Source organism: Thermomyces dupontii (assembly GCF_041956625.1).
Source record: "Thermomyces dupontii strain NRRL 2155 unplaced genomic scaffold VTN31scaffold_7, whole genome shotgun sequence".
NCBI classification, from domain to species: domain Eukaryota; kingdom Fungi; phylum Ascomycota; class Eurotiomycetes; order Eurotiales; family Trichocomaceae; genus Thermomyces; species Thermomyces dupontii.
In genome coordinates, this window is record NW_027192313.1 from 82,680 (window position 1) to 102,458 (window position 19,779).

The 19,779-nt window shown below is 55.4% G+C and overlaps 6 protein-coding genes across 6 annotated transcripts; 4 read left to right on the forward strand and 2 right to left on the reverse strand.

Annotated features, from left to right (window-relative positions):
* Positions 1-252: 252 nt before the first annotated feature.
* VTN31DRAFT_6353 (uncharacterized protein) lies at positions 253-1,169 on the forward strand (the record flags this gene model as incomplete). Its single annotated transcript, XM_069406954.1, has 3 exons — positions 253-324; positions 413-843; positions 899-1,169. The coding sequence occupies 3 exons, from the start codon at positions 253-255 to the stop codon at positions 1,167-1,169; spliced, it is 774 nt and encodes a 257-aa protein (XP_069258528.1).
* A 1,273-nt stretch (positions 1,170-2,442) lies between these two features.
* VTN31DRAFT_6354 (uncharacterized protein) lies at positions 2,443-3,347 on the reverse strand (the record flags this gene model as incomplete). The annotated part of the gene is made up of 2 exons (XM_069406955.1): positions 2,443-3,182; positions 3,242-3,347. 2 exons carry the CDS (start codon positions 3,345-3,347, stop codon positions 2,443-2,445), a joined length of 846 nt encoding a protein of 281 aa, XP_069258529.1.
* Positions 3,348-3,625: 278 nt separating this feature from the next.
* Positions 3,626-7,800, forward strand: VTN31DRAFT_6355 (uncharacterized protein; the record flags this gene model as incomplete). Its single annotated transcript, XM_069406956.1, has 3 exons — positions 3,626-3,856; positions 3,928-7,447; positions 7,514-7,800. The coding sequence occupies 3 exons, from the start codon at positions 3,626-3,628 to the stop codon at positions 7,798-7,800; spliced, it is 4,038 nt and encodes a 1,345-aa protein (XP_069258530.1).
* A 471-nt stretch (positions 7,801-8,271) lies between these two features.
* On the reverse strand, positions 8,272-10,359 carry VTN31DRAFT_6356 (uncharacterized protein; the record flags this gene model as incomplete). The annotated part of the gene is made up of 4 exons (XM_069406957.1): positions 8,272-8,469; positions 8,533-9,072; positions 9,125-10,186; positions 10,348-10,359. 4 exons carry the CDS (start codon positions 10,357-10,359, stop codon positions 8,272-8,274), a joined length of 1,812 nt encoding a protein of 603 aa, XP_069258531.1.
* Positions 10,360-13,679: 3,320 nt separating this feature from the next.
* On the forward strand, positions 13,680-15,709 carry VTN31DRAFT_6357 (uncharacterized protein; the record flags this gene model as incomplete). The annotated part of the gene is made up of 2 exons (XM_069406958.1): positions 13,680-14,453; positions 14,519-15,709. The coding sequence occupies 2 exons, from the start codon at positions 13,680-13,682 to the stop codon at positions 15,707-15,709; spliced, it is 1,965 nt and encodes a 654-aa protein (XP_069258532.1).
* An 868-nt stretch (positions 15,710-16,577) lies between these two features.
* VTN31DRAFT_6358 (uncharacterized protein) lies at positions 16,578-18,392 on the forward strand (the record flags this gene model as incomplete). Its single annotated transcript, XM_069406959.1, has 1 exon — positions 16,578-18,392. The coding sequence occupies one exon, from the start codon at positions 16,578-16,580 to the stop codon at positions 18,390-18,392; it is 1,815 nt and encodes a 604-aa protein (XP_069258533.1).
* Between the last annotated feature and the right edge of the window lie 1,387 nt (positions 18,393-19,779).

A 19,779-nucleotide genomic window follows, 5' to 3' on the forward strand; every position in this document is an offset into this window, starting at 1 on the left:
GCGAAAGGATCGAAGATCGCAGGATCTTGTGAAATTGGCATTTCCTCATGTACAGCACCGATCCGGCAGGCGGTGTGCCTAAGGCTAAGGCGGTGAACTGTTAGATAGCTGTTTAAATCACGTGACGATGATTGCTGGCAAGAAAGGCTACGTGGAGAAATTCAGCTCGTGAATGAAGTCCAAACTTCTGTTGCCCTCCCTCCTTCCTGTCGCTCTTTGGTCGCTGGCTCTCAATTGCTGCGTGGTGTCACCATGGGTCGCTTCGCTCTGTTCTCCCTCGCGTTGCTGTCGCTCCAGATCCTGTTCGGGGCTGTGGGTGCCAAGGTGCGTGACCGAATCAGTCCATGCCAATTGGCGCTGATGTTTCCGTTTGCGCATTACTGGGCTAACTCTTGATCAATTGAGCGTGTAGGATGCGGTAGACGACGTTGCTGAACAGGCTGCGGAAGCGCCCAAGCTGGCCGTCAAGGTGGAGACTTCGTTCCCGGCCTCGGAGGTGTTTGGGATCAAGCTGGTCAACGGCCGCCCGACCCAGGCGCAGGTATCTTTCTCGAATGAGGAGAGTGCGCCAGTGACTGTGAGCTTCGTCGGCGGCGTGCTTTCGTCGCTGGACCCGACGCCAAAGATCGTGCGCAACCTTACGGCCACCCTCTACAATGTCGAGGTCCCAGCTGGCGAGGAGCGGACGCTGCCGTACGAATTTGTGGTCGACATGCATCCTCAGGATCTCCGGTTGAACTTGGAGTCTTTTGTCAGCAGTGATGGCAAGCTGTACTCCATTAACGCCTTCAATGGCACGGTCAGTGTGGTAGAGCCGCCGATCAGCATCTTCGATCCGCAAATGTAAGCGTCATTCTTGTCCTCGGATTGTGGAAAGGTAGTGCTAATCTTCGTCCAGCATCTTCCTGTACTTCTTCATTCTCGCCTTCTTTGCCGGAATTGTCTACTTCTTCTACACCGTGTGGATTGCGCCGTACTTCCCGCAGAAGCGCCGTGGCCGGAGTACGGAGAAGAAAGGGGCTTCGCGACAGGCAGGATCGGATTCTTCGCCCTCTGGAGTGTCGTCGGCCACTACCTACAACCCCGAGTGGATTCCGCCCCATCATATCCAGAAGCCGGAGTCACGGAAAGTTAAGGGTTCGCGCTCCAAATCCAAGAGCCGCGCTTGATGCACCAGCATTCATTTGGCTGGAGACACCAGTGATGTACACAGGCTGTGTGAAATGTGTATGGGTACAGTAGCCGCAGTCAGCCTGGACATCATGTTCTTTTTCGAAGAAGGAATGTATTATATACATATATCCAATGCTTGTTCACCAGCGATGATGACCGCAGCGGAGACTATCACAAATCAAGTCGGCGACTTTGCCATTCGCCAGTCGTGCCCTGAGGACTATAAACACATCCATTCCTCGTATTCCTCTTCTATATGCTCCTTAAGCTCCCGAAATCGATGTCCGAAATTCCTCCCACACCGCCAGCACACGAGATCCCACTTGAGATAACGCTTTGGGTTGGGACGCCGCCTGCGATCGCGCCGTGGGAGGGGAAATTCGTCAAATGTGTCCAAAGAATTGTGTCGCAAAACCGTTCCTAGTTCGTCATGTTTTTGCTGTATCGGCCCACGGATATCACATGGATATGGAGATGGTTCATGGACGAGCTAGCATGCACGCCGCAAATGACTTGGGCGGAAGAAGGGCCGCCTTCCCTTCCGCCGAGTTCGGGTCGATGCAGTCCATGGCCTCCCGTCGGGCACGCTCTTGTTCGGTGTCATTGACGAATCTGCGACGCAGTTCGTTGGCAGCGAAAGCACGGAGATCGGACACCGGTGCGCGAACTTTGGCAAGAAACCTCTTGTCCTCAAAGGCGACGAAGGGACGCCGCTTCAACCGCGCTTCGTCGCCAGGGAGGAGCAGGGAATGGACGGAGGATTTGGGTTCCGCGTCCTTGACAGCTACGAAGTCCTGATTGTGGTAGATGACATATTCAGGGTATGATTTGGAGTTCTCGATGTATTTGCCCAGAGCGTCGCAGTCCCCCTCCATTCTGCGCGTGTAAGGAGTTGAATGAGTGGCCTTGGACTATCACTGCTTGGGAAACGTGAGTCTGCGAGCATGCTTGTTAGATCTGTTGATCCGAGGCCGGGATGGGGCATATGTTGTTGAAATGCACTGTTTGCCTTTCGTTGTGTACGTAGGTTCAGAGGGGTCGGTGTCAGCACAACCGTTTATTTATATCGCCAGCGTCCAGACTCGAGAGGGATCTGCCGGAGTTTGAATGTCGAGCCAGACACGAAACTGATCAGCGTCGCAGCGGCCCGCTAAAGTGGACACTTTCGGCACTTAGCGGTGGCTAGGTTATTCATTCAACACAAGCTCATGCGCGATTCAGGGGATTCAGAATACATACCGAATAGCACTCGATGTACCACAGCAGAGGCTACAAACGCCTCCATTCTTCGTATTCGACTGCTAGATGCTCTTTGAGCTCCCGAAAATGATTTCTGAAGTTCTTCCCACACCGCCAGCACACGAGATCCCTCTTGAAATAGCCCTCGCGCCCCGGATGCCGCCTGGGATCGTCCGGAGCTAGGGGGAAATCGTCGATTCCTACAAAAAATGGAGTCGCAAAACTATTGTAATGCTTCCGATGCTTCATGGCGGGGCTGTGTCGGTCCACGGATATCACATGAATATGAAGATGGTTCATGGACGGATGGGCATGTACGCCGCACATGATCTCCTTTGCCCAATCCCGCCCGGGCGGAAGCGCATCTTCCCCCTCTTCCGGATCGATGCGATCCATGGCCTCCTGTCGCGCGCGCTCTTGTTCCGAAACCTTGCCATGTCTGCGACGCAGTTCGTTGGCAGCCAGAGCATGGAGCTTGGAGACCTCCGCACGGACTTTGACCAGAAATTCCTCGTCCTCAAAGGCTTCGAATGGATGGAGGAAGAACCGCGCTGGGTCGCGTGGGAGGAGCAGAAGATGGAGGGAGGATTTGGGGTATTTGTCATGGATAGCTACAAAGTCGGCATTGTGGTAGATAACGACGGACGGAGGGAAGGATTCGGGATGCTCGATATATTCGCCTAGAGCATCACGCGGCTTCCCACTCTTTGTGTAAGGGAACGAATGAATAGTCTTGACTTGTTTCGGCTTCGGGGACATTAGTTCTGCGACTGAACTCTTCGTTAGCCAAAGCAGTCGATTCGATTTCCAAATCGAGTGTCGTGTTTACATGCATCCCGTTTACCTGTCGTCCCAGACGCAGGGTTAGAAGACGCAACTTCAACCCGCTCGTTTATTTTTGTATCGCCAGGATCCGAACTCGAGTGATCTGCCATTGTTGTTTGTCGGGTCAGAAATAGACTGATCAGCGACACACATGCGTCGCGTGCTCGCGGAAGCGGAGAGCCCAGGCACTTACATAAGCCAAGCTTTCAACGAGGTTAGTTAGCTACAGTAATACTTAATTTGGTCTAGCCTACCTATCTCTGACCCGGCAAAGTATCGCATCGCTGACTGTACAACAGCCCTAAACCCAGCACAACGACTGGCTCGGAGAGGCCATTCTGGCGTGTAGTATCTGAACTGTGAGCGCCAGAACCGAGCGCCGCGGAACATGGGCCCGAAAGCAAAGGGCAGCGCCCCGAAACCTGGAACGAAGCAGGCAAAAGCCGCTGCGGAACGAGCACGGAGCAACAGCCCAGCGCAAAATCAAAATGAGGGTGAGGCGAAGAAGCCGACGGTCAAGCAGGTTATTGGAGGCGCATCGTGGACGGGGAAGCTGCCAGTGAATTTATTGTCGGAACACTGTCAGAAGCAGAAATGGGAGAAGCCCGAGTACACAATGGTTTGTACCATAGAGAGTACCGTGCGGCATTACATCAGATGAAGGGCTGGCTGATAGCTTGTGCGCACCAGGACAAAGTCTCAAACGGGTTTGTATCGGCGGTTATTCTTCGCAAAGTTGATCCAAAGACTCGGGAAACCGTCACCTTGCCACCGATGCATGTACCATCTACACACCGACATCTCGCCGTCCAACCCACTGTCCTCGAGGCGCGTCACTTTGCTGCCACGTATGCGCTGTTCCGGGTGTGCAACATGCGGAATCTCCATACAATGTTGCCCCCAAACTACAGGAAACTGTGGAAAGAAGATTTCGCCGAGTTGAAAGCAACTGCAGTCAAGGAAGGCAAAGGGTGGTTGTACGAAGCCGATCCGTTTCAAGCAAAGCACGAGCACGACAAAGCCGTTGCGGAGCGCGAGAAGAAGAAAGCTGAGAGGGAGAAGCAGGCTCAAGCGAGTCAAGAGAATGTTGGCTTGGGTTTAGGAGCGCATGGAGCTAAACCGCAAGGGAAGAGTTGGGCGCGGGCGCCCAAAATCGACCTTGGCGCGAAGATGCGCCGGGCTCTCGAGGAGCTTCTCCAACAGCATACGATTTGGAACCCGTACGGGGTACAGGTCCCTGAAGACAAGCGCAGGGAAGTCATCGAAGATCTCACGCGGCTGGGCTTCCGCCGGAGCCATGTCGAAGAGGCTATCGCGGAGTGCAAGGACCGCGAAGAGGCGCTTGAGTGGCTACTGATCTATGTTCCCGAGGATGATTTGCCTCGTTGGTGTCTCCCGGAAGGGTACTCCGCCGGAGTCACGCTTGTAAGCGGTGACCTGGCACGAGAGGCCAAGATCAAAAGGCTAGCTGCTGCTGGCTATCCGACGGATCTCTGCGGGCGAATCTTGGATAGCCATGCCGGCGACGAGGATGCAGCTTCGGAAGCACTTCAACACACCCTCCTCCATGGCTCTCAGTCGCAGGTCGTGGCTCATGCCGACTCGAAGGATGATGTTTGGGAGGAGGAGCATCCTACACTGGAGGCAATCTATGGAGACCGTTATAGGCGAGTCTCCCGGTCAATATGTGAAATCAAGGCAGAAATAACTGGCGCAAAGGAAACGGTCACAATTCGGTTCCAAAAGCCTTCGCAAGGTTATCCGTCCACACCGCCGGTTATCTCGATCATATCCAAGGGATTACCAGCGTACCTCCGGCTCAGCGCAGTGAGACGGGCAGTGCAGCATGCGGAAGAGGATCTAATCGGGCAGCCCATGGTTTTCAATCTTGTCGACTGGTTAGAAACCAATCTTCCGGACATCATTGAGCATCCGGGCAAGCTGCGCGACATTTCATCGATTGCTGCAACCGAGCGGAAGCCCGCTTCGAACTTACAAATTCCCATCTTACCAGGACGAAAGCGTCCTGCATCCGACAAACAGCCCGGCTCGGGATTGAGTGTGTCGATCCGCGAGGCATGGGAGGCAAAGCAAAACACACCCGCACAGAAAGAAATGATCCAGAAACGGCAGAGCTTGCCAGCCTGGGCCACCCAGGATGCCATCATCAAAGCCGTCAATACATACCAAGTAACAATCATTTCTGGCGAGACCGGCAGCGGCAAGAGTACGCAGTCTGTGCAATTCGTGCTGGATGACATGATCAAACGAGGCCTCGGAGCCGTGGCAAACATCGTCTGTACACAGCCGCGCAGGATTTCCGCACTTGGACTGGCTGATCGCGTCAGCGAAGAGAGGTGTTGTGCCGTTGGCGACGAAGTCGGCTATGTGATCCGAGGAGACTCCAAGGTCAAGCCCGGCACAACCAAGATTACTTTTATGACGACCGGAGTGCTGCTGCGCAGGATCCAGACGGGCGACGTGGCGTCGTCGCTGGCCGACATCACGCATGTCGTGGTTGACGAAGTGCACGAGCGGAGCCTGGACACCGACTTTCTCCTCGCGCTCCTTCGAGACATCCTCGTTCATCGCAAGGATCTCAAGGTCATCCTGATGAGTGCCACGCTCGACGCCGACATCTTCACCGAGTACTTCGGCGGACCGGACCGGGTGGGCCGGGTGACCATTCCAGGGCGAACGTACCCTGTTGAGGACTATTACCTCGATGACATTGTGCGTTTGACGGGTTTCAACCAATCGCAACTCGAAGCACCGGACGACGGAAGTCTTGATACCAAGCCGGATTCCATCGGCAAGGCAGTCCTCAGCGTGGGCATTGGCATCAACTACGACCTCATCGCGGCGACTGTGATGTACATTGACTCCCAACTCGGCAGCCAGCCAGGCGGCATCCTGATTTTCCTGCCTGGCACTATGGAAATCGATCGATGCCTGACAGCTTTGCGCAACCAGCCCAGCATCCACGCGCTGCCTCTGCACGCCTCCCTTCAACCGGCGGAGCAGAGGCGAGTCTTTTACCCTCCACCGAAGGGCAAACGCAAAGTGATCGCAGCGACCAACGTCGCCGAAACATCCATCACAATCGAGGACATCGTCGCAGTCATCGACACCGGGCGAGTCAAAGAGACCAGCTATGATCCCCGAGACAACATCGTGCGACTTCAGGAAGTCTGGGCATCGCAGGCAGCCTGCAAGCAGCGACGCGGACGTGCCGGTCGTGTCCGCGCAGGAACATGCTTCAAGCTGTTCACGCGCGCGGCAGAAGCCAACATGCCGCCGCGACCAGAGCCCGAGATGCGACGGGTCCCACTGGAGCAGCTCTGTCTGACCGTGCTCGGCATGCAAGGCATCGAGGACGCCGGTGCGTTCCTATCCAAAACCATCACGCCGCCGGACGCGACCGCTGTCGAAGGCGCACTGGAGACACTCCACCGGATCGGCGCGCTTGACAGTGGCAAACTCACGGGTCTTGGGCGGTACCTCTCGTTGATCCCGGCGGACCTGCGGTTGGCGAAGCTGATGGTTTATGGGAGCATCTTCGGATGCCTCGATGCGTGCGTTACAATCGCGGCGATCCTGAGCGTGAAGAGCCCGTTCGTTTCCCCGCGAGACAAGCGCGACGAGGCGGCCGCCGCACGGGCATCCTTCTCCCACGGCAGCAACGACGGCGACCTGCTCACCGATCTGGCCGCGTACCAGCAATGGTCGGAACTCGTCCGAACCCAGGGATACCGCCAAACACAATCATGGTGCAACACACATTTCCTCTCGCACATGACTTTGCGGGAAATCGCCAGCAACAAGGCCCAATTCTTATCATCACTCAAGGATCTGGGCATCCTCCCCATTTCCTACCCATCACCCTCTTCTTCACCCTCCTCCACCACCCACCCCCTCGACCGCAACAGCAATTCCCGCGCCCTCCTCCGCGCCCTAATCGCTGGCGCATTCGCCCCGCAAATTGCACAAATCTCCTTTCCAGACAAGAAATTCGCCTCCTCCATTACCGGCTCTCTCGAGCTAGACCCGGACGCGCGAACCATCAAGTACTTCACCCAGGACACTGGGCGGGTTTTCCTCCACCCGAGCTCGACCCTCTTCAGCACGCAGACCTATCCCTCGGGGACAGAATACATGGCGTATTTCACCAAAATGGCGAGTAGTAAAGTGTTTATTCGGGAGTTGACCCGTACGTCCGCCGCCCCCTCCTCCTCCCTTCCCATCAGAATAGCAAGTTGGTGCTAACCAGCAGAAGCGTTCAATGTCTTCTCGCTCCTTCTCTTTGCGGGAAGGATCACGCTCGATACAACCACGGGCCAGGGCCTGCTAGTCGACGGATGGTTGCGAGTCCGTGGCTGGGCAAGGATCGGCGTGCTGGTGTCTCGGTTAAGGATGATGATTGATGAGATCTTGGCCCGGAGGATCGACGCCTTTGCCTCGTCGGTATCTTCTGAACCGGGATCTGCATTGGACAAGGATGAAGAGGATAAAGTATTGGGAATTGTCAAGAGGTTGGTCGAGTTAAATGGCTTGGATCAATGATGGTCACAAAGTTATGATGTCTCTACACGATAGTCAGATAGACTTGGTAGTTTTGATGATAGAAGTCGATTCATAGACAACCTATGTTGACACTCCAGAAAGCTTATCAAGCAGTGCAAGAGGGCAAACAGCAGGCAACATAGGAAAGGGACCAAGAAGACGAGTCACTTGACAAGCTTTTGTTGCCTTGACTCTGGCATGCAACAGACAGAAAACAAAGGAAAGGAAACGAGCGGAATGGGTATGAACAGTTACGATCATGTCAAGCATCACGATACCCATCAAACAGAAATGCATAAACCGAGGAAAAGAATAGAACGAACAGTAATCCGACAAACCCGACCTTAAAGTACCTGTCCCATGTCCGAATTCAGACCCAAAACTCCACCATAACCCATAACACCGTCTACCCGTCCGCCACGATAGGAAGAAAAGAAAAATGAAATCAGAAACAGTGAGGATAACGCAGATTCATGGACGCGGAAGACGGAATCCTTTCGAGATCTCCGCCTCGGCAAAGAGAGACGCCCGCTTGAACCGGCGATCCGCGTATTTCTCGTAGATTGCACTGTGGTGCTTCATGGGGTTCTCGCAGCATTCGAGCATGACACTCATCAGCGGATACAGTTGCGAGTAGGTGTAGTTAGAATAGTAGACATGGGCAACCGACTATACTCACAATCAGTCATGATACCACGGTATGAACAATCTCACCCGCAAGCTTTTACTTACCCAGTCGCCCTTGCGCAGCATCAGCCGAGCAAGACAGTGAGCTCCTGCCGCAGTGAAGCTGGGCGGGCTGCTGACAAAGCGCTCGTCCATGATGGTTACTTCCAGGAAGTACTTGGCCAACGTGCGCGTCTCGTCATCGTAGTCGTCCGCCTTGCTGATTCGGCGCAGGAAGCTCATCGGGCCGGGCCATCCCAGCTCGAACCCCAGCATGCTCAGCATGAATCGCTCCGCCTTGAGAATCTCCTCTACGGTATAGCCTCCATCCACCATGTACACGATTTCTTGGATGGACGGGCAGTTGATCTCCTCATACTTGGCCGCGATGAAGATCGCAGTAGCCCCGACCAGCTGCAGCTTCCCGAGCGAAACGATCTTGCACGACAGGAACCGATCGATGCAATTGACGCACAGGAACAGAGTCTCCGGGAGCAGGGAGAAGCGGTTGTGCACCTGAACCAGCCAATCCATGAGCACGGACCGCATCGACCACTGAATCTCAGCTTGGTTGTCCATGTAGTGCGCGTTGGGAAGCATCTTGAGCTGGCAGCGGGTTAGCAACCGGTCCAACACTCGACTGTATGGAACTTCTTACCTCCGTAGCTCTCAAATGCTCAAAGATCTCATCGCTATACTCGGCCGCCATGCACGGATCCCACAGGTCGTCATCGATCTCCCCCTGGGCACGCAGGGATTCCACTATCTTCTTTGCCCGGGCGAGTTCCCGCTTCACTTTCTGGTTGTACTTCGGGAAGAGGACGGTAGTCGCCCCGCCCGTCGTATTGTCGCCGCGCGACCGAATGGAGCGGAGAGTGTTGCATCCATCGTCCTCCTCGTCCTCATCCTCGTCGTCTTCCTCATCCCAGTACTCCTCCTCGTGGTCGGAGCGGGCATGGGCCAGCTCGAGCGAGTCACGTGGCTTGACCGAGGCGTACCTTCCCGAGTCGCTTTCCTCGTCCTCATCAAGGGTGACGGTGTCTGAGGAAGGAACGGGGTACGAACCGGGAAGGACTTTCCTCTCATCGTCCTTCTTCTCTTTCTCTGCGTCGGGAACTCCGCGCTGATCGCGAGCCTGAGTCGGCTTGGAAGCAGCTGCAGCAGACGATTCGATCTTAGTCTTCGCATCTGACGACGACGTGCGCCGTTCCTCGGGCTTCGCGGCGTCATTGTCGACCGCAGACGGAGCCGTGGTCCGGGATGACGCAGGAACGTTTTCTGCGACGGACGGCAGGGGATCTTTGAAGACGGCATTGCTTTTCTTGACGGGTAATTTGCGAACGTTGGTCGTGCCGTGGGTAGAGGCGTCTGTTTTCTGCAGTGCGCTCTCGTTCGTGCTTCTCATCCCAATCACCGAGGCAGGTCGCTGAGCCGGCTGAGAGAGAACCAGACCCTTTTTCTCCTGCGGGTTGGCTCGGTTCTTCGCCAGGGGGATATTCTTGCCTGGGACATGGGCGTCATCCTTGCTGGCGCGGATGGGGTGGTTGGCCGTGTTGCTGACGTCCCCAAAGGCAGTCCGTTTGGCATTGTTCCGGATGCCACCATTCTGTGCCAGGGCCGAGAGTGCAGGCGTCGACTTGTTGCGTTGGTGGATGGTCTTGCCAGGCAGCACGCCGACAGGGAGGGCATTCTCGTCACCGCGGACGCGAACTCGCTGAGGCTGTGGCATGAGAGTTAGCATTATCTTCGACAGCCACGCCTGAACTTCGTGTTTCTGTGGGAAAGGATGTGGTTTCTTTTCCGGCTACCACGACGGAGGGGGGATTGTTAAATTGTAGCATCAAGGGAATCGTGCTGGAAGGCAGTAAGTCCAAGACGCACCCTTGCATCCATCCTGACGAATTGATCTATGAGCCGGGCTCAGATTCGCCGTTGATTCAGTTTCGAACAATGCTGCTGCTGCAGCGCTGGAATTGCAATTGGAAGTGTAGAGCGGACTCTGGCGCGCCCGGTTTGTTGCCTGAATATAAGCACCGTCAACGGGTCAACATGTGGTAAAGCAGTTGCACGATCAGATGAAAGAATCGATGGCAATATTATGCTGCTGAGACTGGGAAATGCGTTGCTGTGGTCCTGTTGCCGGTGTCGTTGTTGTGGACACGGGTGCCAAACCAGTGTTTGTTGACTCTGTTTTGGTTCTTCTCCATGCTCGACTCACCTCCATGTCCGCTCTGGCCAATCAGCCGCCTTCGTTACCGCGTCTGTGAATGGAACATTGCTCCTTCCGTGTCGCCAAGGAGGTGGTTTGCATTGTTTGCTTCCAAAGCTTGGCATACTCTCGTTGCCCCTGTCAACAACCGCTAGTCTGATTTGGGAATAGCGTCTCAAAACTTCGGGTTCTTTTCGGCCCGAGCATCCTGCTGACGTAACCAGATTGTTTGTTTGCTTGGTTTGCACGGGTCGGTCGATCCGCGGCCCGTCGATGACATCATCCGTCGCGTCTTCCTCGGACAATCAAAAAGAGCTCTCGTTTTTGTCACCATCACCACAGCGCTTGATTATGAATTTCCGTTCGATCCTGATGTTCACTTCTACCATGCGACTCTAATTCAGCAATTGACTTTGATGCGCCGGGAAAAGGAATGCCACAGAGGGACCAAACTGCTCCCGCTCACCTGGCACGCGTCTTGCGGGCCGGCCCGTCTCGACTGAGGCGCGTGTTCACGTGACCAATTTCCACGGAGTTCCGGGCAATTGTCGACCCACTGCTGGCCAGCTGTAACCGCAAAGCCATGGCCGTGGACAGCCACGAGGTCTTGACAGCGGCCGTCTGTTGACTGGAGTCGGCGGTCGAGGGTGTCTACTGGGTGAGAAGGAGGATTTCTTCCTCGTGTGGCATCGGGGGGGGCGTTGGATCTGCCGTCCAGTGTGATGCCCAAGGCCCAAAGAGTGGGCGGATCGCCAGCCGGAACCAGCGGTGTCGAAAAACAGAACGATCCACTCTCAGTTGGCTTGTCGGCTTCAACGATTCTTTGCAGTTCTCGGGGAGATATTTTTTTATAACTACGGATTTTCGATCGATTTTTTTTTTACTGCTGATTTTCGTGCAAATCCTATCCCCACCAAGCGAGGATCCCTGACGCCGGAAGGTTTGCTCTTCTGCGGTTGTCAGTCCGAATGGCGCTTGGCCACATCATTCGCTGTCTCATCCTGGTTCGTCGCAAAGGCGACTTAGCACAATGGCTCTTATGCCTCATGGCGTCGCTTAGAAATAGCCATCCGTCATCTGACCACGGTCGCTTCGGTAGATTGAACCGGTCTTTGATGGCCCGCGGCGGGATTTTTTGCTTGTGATTCGGATAACGGCCGTCCAAAACAACGGCAGACATTTGCGGGCAGAGGACCCTGGAGATGCCTTTTCGAGAATGAACTGATGAAACGAAGCTGCATACGTTTGAATCACTGGGCTCTAATTATGTCGTACTCCGTACATCAATCAACAGACGGGTCAGAACAAATGTCCGGGCAAAACACGAGCTGAAAACCATGCGCCTCATTCTCCTCCCCCGCAAATCGAACCGCCCAGTAGAAGAGTACAAGTAGCGCTCCAACAACCATTATTCGATGCCTACAGAGTACACCTGACTGTAGTCTTTCACTGAACCGCTGGTCGGATCTGACAAGATTGAAAAAGACATCGTCCCTCTCATCGCAGCTGCACCCCTCCATTGTGCCGCAAGTACAACATCGGGATCAGGTACCAAGCCCAAATCCCTATTTGCGCCTATCACAGCCGGTGTTGGATGCGCACCGCCGAAGTAGACGATGATTCGTGTATGGAGATTGATGTGCTGTCGTAGCGCAGGGCCGAGAGAACCCCCGGCGCAAGTCAGACACCAGGGCACTCGTGGCAGCGGGTTGGTCCATGGGAGCGATGCGCATTAAGAGAAGGAGAATTTGGCTCGGTCGTATTCAGAGATTTTGGCTTTCTTTCATTGCGAAGATCTACTACTCTGTTTCCGGCGTTTGGCGCATCGGGGACAGGGTCTGGTGGGGGATCCAAGTCTGTCGACCACCATCAAAATCATGGCAATCAGTCAAAATAAAGACTGAATCTGCCAGAATGCATTTTTCCCTGCTTTGGTTCCATGGGTGAGAATCGTGCGCATCGAGTTCACCGTCCTGCGAACTCGTTCATGTCGAATCTATCGCATAGAGGAGAGGTGCAATGTATTCGATCATCTAGCAACACAGTAGTTGTCGCATTGTAAAAAAGACCATTATCCAGATATCTACAGATCTAAAATGCCATGATTTAAATCATCGCCAGGGTTCAGAACCGTTGTGAGCGCTGCTGCGGGCGGTTGACGTTGTCGCTGGCCTGGGCCGTTTTTCGCTTCAGTTGAAACTCGCACCCACCGCAGTCCATCTCTCTTCTTCCTCTCCCAACCGCCTCACACTCACCGATTCCTCCCCATTTTCCATCAATCTGCTTCGCATCGCAGTTCATCATCGGCTCTGGTAAGTATTCTGCTCATTGAATTGCTCCCTCGTTGCCCCCATCCTCCCGTTGGCTCCTCACTCCCAGCGACCCGGCCTGCCCAATCCTAGTCAGACTACGGATGCTAACATGGGCTGTCTCCGACTCTTCTAGAGCGAGCGCACACCATTTGTCTCTCCAACGCATCCCCCGCAGGATCGGCCATCGGATCCGGTCGTCGATTTTCGAGCGAACCGCCTCCCGCTTCGGATTCGCCTTGGAGTAGGTGGGTTGACCCCGGTCTTCTGCCCGGACGGTGACTGTCCATCCGCACAGCTCTCCCAACCCAAAGTACCTATCCTAAACATATCGGTCCGCATTGCGAGAGCCAGTTTGGATCTCTGGTGGCATTTAATGGAACACTACAGTGCTGACAGTGACTGTAGTTTGGGCAGATTTCCCCCCGTCGCCGGCTAGACGGTGCACCGCTTCTCAATTCCCACCCCTCCACGCTCGAAGCCTCGAGAACCCATCGTCCCGATTCAACCGCCTCCCAAATAAGTCTTTTGTTTTTCTTTTTGCCTTCGAGATTGCGACATTTTCGCCTCGACGCTGGAGGAAGTAAACAAGATCGACCCCTCGACCTCCGGGACAACTCGTCGCCCAACCCACCGATAGGCGCCGGCTGGCGCCCAACCCCAACGAACACCACCACTTCTATCCGCATCCCACGATGCAGAGTGTAGACCAGAAGCGATCAATAGCGGCCGAGGGGCTGGCCACCCCACCGGACAACACTCGCGACGCCTCGGATTGGTGCGTGCAGCAGCCATCACCCAGCAATGCGCCTCCCAAGAACGTCGCTTTCGAGCTCCTCTTGGACCAGAACTCCAAAGTTCGGGCCCGAATCCCCATGCGAGTACAGATTTTTCCGCATGACACCACAGATTCGATCGTGACGACGGTCAAGAACTTCTACGGCATCTATGACGGGGTCGCAAGCGGCGTCAGCTTCGAGGATGAGAACGGAACGACTCTCATTGCAAGGTACGAGAATCTGCGAAATAACATGACCGTGTATGTGCGGGTCATCCCGGCGCAGGTCTATGGTAATGGCTACGACCACGGCTACTACGGTCAGGGTCCCCTTGAGACCCGCAAGCGGCCGACTCTTGGAGAGCCCTTCCAGCCGTTGCCCCATTCCAGCCAGGGTCGTGACTATCGTCCGCCGAGTCGGCCCGGGTCGCGCACCCGCAAGCCCAGTGCTTCGCCATCTGGTCGCGGTCGCCGCAGTGCATCGCAGACGAAGGGGTCCTCGAAGCCGGGCAGCAGGGGGCGTGGTAGCTTCCTGGACGATGCTGTAGGGGCATACAGTGACAGCGAAGATGGCAATGGCTCTGTCACTGGCGCCCGCAAGGCTCGGAGCGAGCAGTTCGCCAGCTCGGATATCAGCACGGACAATATCGTCCAGGAGAACCGTCGCAAGCGGCCCAAGTTCGAGAGCTCGGTAAGTCGAGGTTGTCCCTTGACCGTGACGACTCAACTATCTAACCATGCCCGTCTTTCCTCTAGGAACTGCCCTTGTTTGCTCCTCCGCAGGTCCCATTGACGGCGTCGACATCTTCTATCTCTCCCCAACGGCGCTCCACTGGTCAGGAGGAGCCTTCACCATTCGCTCGGCCTTCTCAGCGACCGTTCGGCAACCGACCGCCACTGCCCTCTCCTCAGAGTTACGGATACAGCGATCAGGGGTATAATCAAAAAGGGTCGTCTGTCTACTCGACACCCATCTTTGGCGAGCAAGGGGGCCGTCACTCTGCTGCCCAGGGATCTTACCCGAATTCTGGCGGACGGCCATCTGCATCGGGCGTTTTGCCCACTCCGGATCCCACCATTGCCAGCTGCATCTCCGACGAAGACGTCGCAATGCAGCTTATCCGGCTGGGGGACGCGTCCAACTTCTCTCACGGCCGCAATTCGACTTCGACGCTCGATGATGCGTTCAGCGGTGCTGCCGATGCTTCATCCACCGGTGCCACGAGCGACGGCGAGTTCAGCGAGAACGAGGAAGACGATGAGTTTCCTCCTCGATCTCGTCAGCGAGTCGACTCGAGCCCTCTCTTGCATGGCAAACGCACGTATAAGCATCCGAGCTACGACAGCGCTGCGCCGAGTGACGACGAGCGGGACCAAGACTATATCCATTCCGATATCAAGAACGAAGATGATGACGACGTGGACTCACAAGGAGTCCCACGAGGCAGGAAGACCAAGGCCGGCCGGAGCCGTTCAACGGCCAAGTCTTCTTCTGGCTCCTCCAGAGTAACCAAGAGAAGCCGCGGTTCCGCTCCTCGCAAACCCAAGGCCACTGCCGCTGGCGCGAAGAGTTCTGTGACGGCCTCACTGCAAGGCCCGGCAGCGCCACGCAAGAACTCGAGCACCACGGCCAACCCGCTCCCGCCGGATGAAGAGGATCTGTCGACCAAGCCTCGATGCCAGCGGTGCCGCAAGAGCAAGAAGGGCTGCGACCGTCAGCGTCCTTGCGGGCGTTGCCGCGATGCCGGAATTGGCCGGGAGGGCTGCATCAGCGAGGACGAAGGCAACGGGCGAAAGGGCCGATACGGTCGACACATGGGAGTGACCGTCAAAAAAGCGGCTGAGGCGGCCGCTGCTGCTGCCGCTGCCGCCGAGGCAGGCTCTTCGCTGGGCACATCGTCCGCGGCGCTGACGACGGCGGACAAGAGCAGGAAGCGCAAGCGGTGACCTTTGGGCCATTTCGTTTGCGTGGGAGGAAGTTTGCCAACTACCAAGGTGCTTGCTTGGCTTGGCTGATGGTTTCCAATTCCGTTGTTGATTATCCCAATTTGATCTGCTAAGGTTCTTTATTATCATTGTTCTTGTAACGACTTCATTCTTTTTTGAGTGCGCGAGCATGTTGATATCCTTCATCCGCTCTTTAACTACCAATGGGATCTGGATGGCTTGTTGAGCAGATTGTGAGACACACGGTGATGAGTTCTCTCCTCTCTTTGACCTCGCCCGTCGATTCTACCGGGCCTGTCCGCGGCTAGGTCGTCGATCAACTGGACGGTCATATATGGGAGGGAGCTGAGAAGGAATTATATTCCGCTCTAGTCGTATGCAACAGAATGTCATACACAGTTATCCAATGATCCTGATGTTCAAACCTGTTCAATAATTGCTTCCAATGGGTCTCTCCAGTAAATTCAATCGTCCATACATGGTACGTAACCTGACCAACGACTCTAGACTCCAAAGAGAATGAATATATGTAGATAGGTTATGCTGAACCGTTGGATTACATTTAACCAAGGTAACTACCAAATACAGTAACATTGCTTATCGCAACCTTGGGCTAACTGAATTAGTACTAGCGCCAATCACTGATAAGCGCGGATAAGGTTTGCTCCAATGGCTTCCATCTTTTTTCCATCGCGAGCTCAGATGAATTCATAGAAGTACACGACCAGCTTGCATTCGCAGTGGTTTACTTTTTTTTTTGTCGGGGTATCTAAACTCCTGTTTGTTTTTTTGGATGTTCAATTGATCTCGTTCCTCTTTCTCCTCTCCATGGTACCTACATAATCTCCCCCAATCCGATCAAGCCCACATGCCACCCAAAGAATCTCGCCCCTCGTCACGGGCGCCCGCGTCCGAAGCAGGCGGCACCTTCACCAGCGGAGATGCCCCGGCCGCATCGTCCACATCAACATCATCAACATCCCGACCGCCGGTCCAGCGGCTTCAGTCTCTAAACCGACGCACACCCGGGGGCAGCATCACCCCGCGGACACCATCCGTTGGAGGAGGAGGACCACCGCGAGATGAACACGGACAGCCGAAAGCCCCGGCACTCAAGTTCGCGCCACGCGCGGCGGTGCGGCGCACGAAGGAGGAGCGAGAGGCCATGGAGAAGCTCGAGGCGGAGCGTAATCGGGAGCGGATGGCGGAGGCGGCGGCGATCCAGCGCGCGCGGATGGGACAGACGCAACAACACCGGGGTGGTGGTGGTAGTGGTGCGTTTCGAGGTCGTGGCGGTTATTCCGGAAGTGCTGCGGGACCGTTGGGGGCAGGTATTGGCCGCGGGGGCATGCCGAAACGCGGGGGTCGTGGCGGCTTCGGCGGTGGCCGCTTCGACGGGGGTCGTAGTAGAGATTCGCCGGCATCGCGGCATAGTGTGGTGCGGTCGCGCTCGGTCACGACGGTGCCGAGTGGAGGGCCAGGACAGCCTAGCGTGGATTATTCCTCGGATGAGAGCGACTCGGCCATCCGTGTCAGTATCGACAACATCGCGCTGGATGACGACGAGGAGGAGGACTTGGCAGAAGACGCCAAAGGCAAAGGGAAAGTGGCAGCGCGACCGCGGAATCGTGGACTACGACCGATCCGGGTGGAGCGACACGAGCATGAGGAGCGGGTGATTAGTGTCAGCACAGAAGCAAGCTCGAGCGCGGCGGCAGAACTACGGCGTCAGGCACAGGAGAAAGAGGAGAAAGAGGGCAGGGCGGATAATGAACTCTTTGTCCCGGAAGCAGGGGAGGAGGAGGAGAAGCCACGGATCAAAGAGGAGCCTACGGAGGAGGACATTTCCATGGCGGATGTTCCTCCAGCCGACGATGCCGGAGATTTGGGTGGTCTCCCAGCACCGCCGACCAAAGTTCGAGAACAGACAAAGGTGGAGAAGAAAGTTCAGGAACAGAAGGAACAGCCCAAGGTGGAGGATCCCCGAAGTCGGCTACGAACCAAGGAGGAGATTGAAGAATACGATCGATCTGTGCAAGATCGAGAAGCGATGAAGAATCTTCTCGCGGTCGAGGAGTCCCACCACGCGGATGAAGTCAGACAAACAGCCGGAGAGGAGGACGAGGAAAAGAAGGATCCCGAAGCCGCGGCGGCAAAGGAAGAAGAAGAAGCCAGCAAGGACAAACTCGCCGGTCAGCTGTTTTTGATCCAATTCCCTCCGCTGACACCCAACCTGGCCGTTCCGGGGACGGTTACGACTACGGCAGATGATGCATCAGGAGGGCAGGCCGCGACAACACAATTCAATGCTCGACCGGACATGCCGCGGGTGAAGCAGGAAGAAGCCACAGAGGGGAAAGAGGAGGACGTGGTCATGGTCGACGGCACGGGCCTCCCACCGCCGAAACTGATGACGGCCACCCAGGGGGCCCAGATCCCTGCGGGTCGGGTTGGCCGCCTTCATGTCCATGCATCCGGGCGGGTGACGATGGACTGGGGTGGAATCAGTTTTGAGTTGAATCGCGGAACGGACGTGGATTTTCTCCAGGAGGCAGTTGTGGTGTCGCCGTCGTCGACAGCGGAAGACGGTGAGGGACAGAACAGGGACGATCGACGAATTTGGGCGATGGGACAGCTCAGTGGCAAGTTTGTGGCACAACCAGACTGGTCCAAACTGTTGTAATGAATGTACCCGTAGCCTAACCTAGCTCATGCTTCAATAATTGAACAAGCTAATGCAGAAGGTTTAGTTATTTATTGATCAGATCATGCCGAATCTGGCCCCTGGCAAGTCCACAACAAATGGACCTCTCGGAATAGGTCTCTAAAAATCACGTGACGCCTGCAGCCCTAGGGCGAAGCTTTGATGGGGCAGAACCAGAAGCAAGAAGTCTGGGCAGGCTTGCCCCCACCATTCAAAATGCAATAATGCCCCACCTGCCATATTTGGCCCATCACCGTCCTTGCGCGATTGGCCCGATAATTGAGTCGACGCTGATTGGCCAATGGAGGCCTCAAGCTTCTTGCCCGTGCAACTTTCCCAAAAAGGAACCAGAAACGTCCCCAAAAAAGCACGTTCCAAAAGAAAAAGACTCCCCCCCAAAAGTGCAAAGGTGCCCTCCCCTTGCTTTCTTTTTGTCTATGGAGGAAGAGCTGCAGGACAGTCCAATCTCTCGCGTTTGATCGTGTCGAGTCGAGCCCATTCGAGCCATTTCGGCCGGAAAAGGGTCGTCATTGTTTTGAGCGAGGGGTTCCGTGTGTCGAGTGTGCGTGGTAATCGTCTACGTCAGCCACGGGTGATCAATTCCTATCGACACGAACCACACCAACAAGCCGACGACATGCGGTTAGGGCGGACTCCTGGGTTCTTCCTCGTCTTGCTGGCATGGATGCTGTTCATGGTTGGGAGCGTCGCAGCGGCGTCATCAGCAAGGGCCATTCATTCGTCGTCAGAGCTCGGTGCTCGAGAAGGCATGATGGGCGGCGTGGAAAAGGAATATCCGTCGACGCCAGCACTTGCATCGAGATTACGAGCACGAAGCAGAATTGAGCGAAAGTTGAATCAACGACCACAACAACAACAAGAAGGAGATTCCGACGTGACCACGACGACTACGACTACGACTACGACGAATACCCGGACTGGCGTCCTCAATGCACGAAGTCAAGGATCCCTGGGCCAGGCGCCGTGGATCGGAATGGGCTTGGGATTGACCTGCACGGCACTGACGGCTGTGATGCTGGGTTAAATTCATCCGGCCGAAAACGAATGCATTCGCGGGATCGGATCACCCCGCACCGAACTCCAAGTACTCAGTTCATCTGTACGAGTCGATGATACACGACGATACCCGATTCGAATCCTTCGATGAGGTCGCAATGACCGATTAAGCTTGTTTGTTGGACAGCAACGGTGTTGGATCGATTATTTACTCATCAATGCTCCTGGAGTATGGAGTATGGGGAATTATGTCTTTGTGGTGTACAGTACGAGTTACTTGTGTCGAGTTTAATCATAATAGTAATACTCGGGGCATTAGTAACAATTTGTTTCTATTGGCCATGCATTA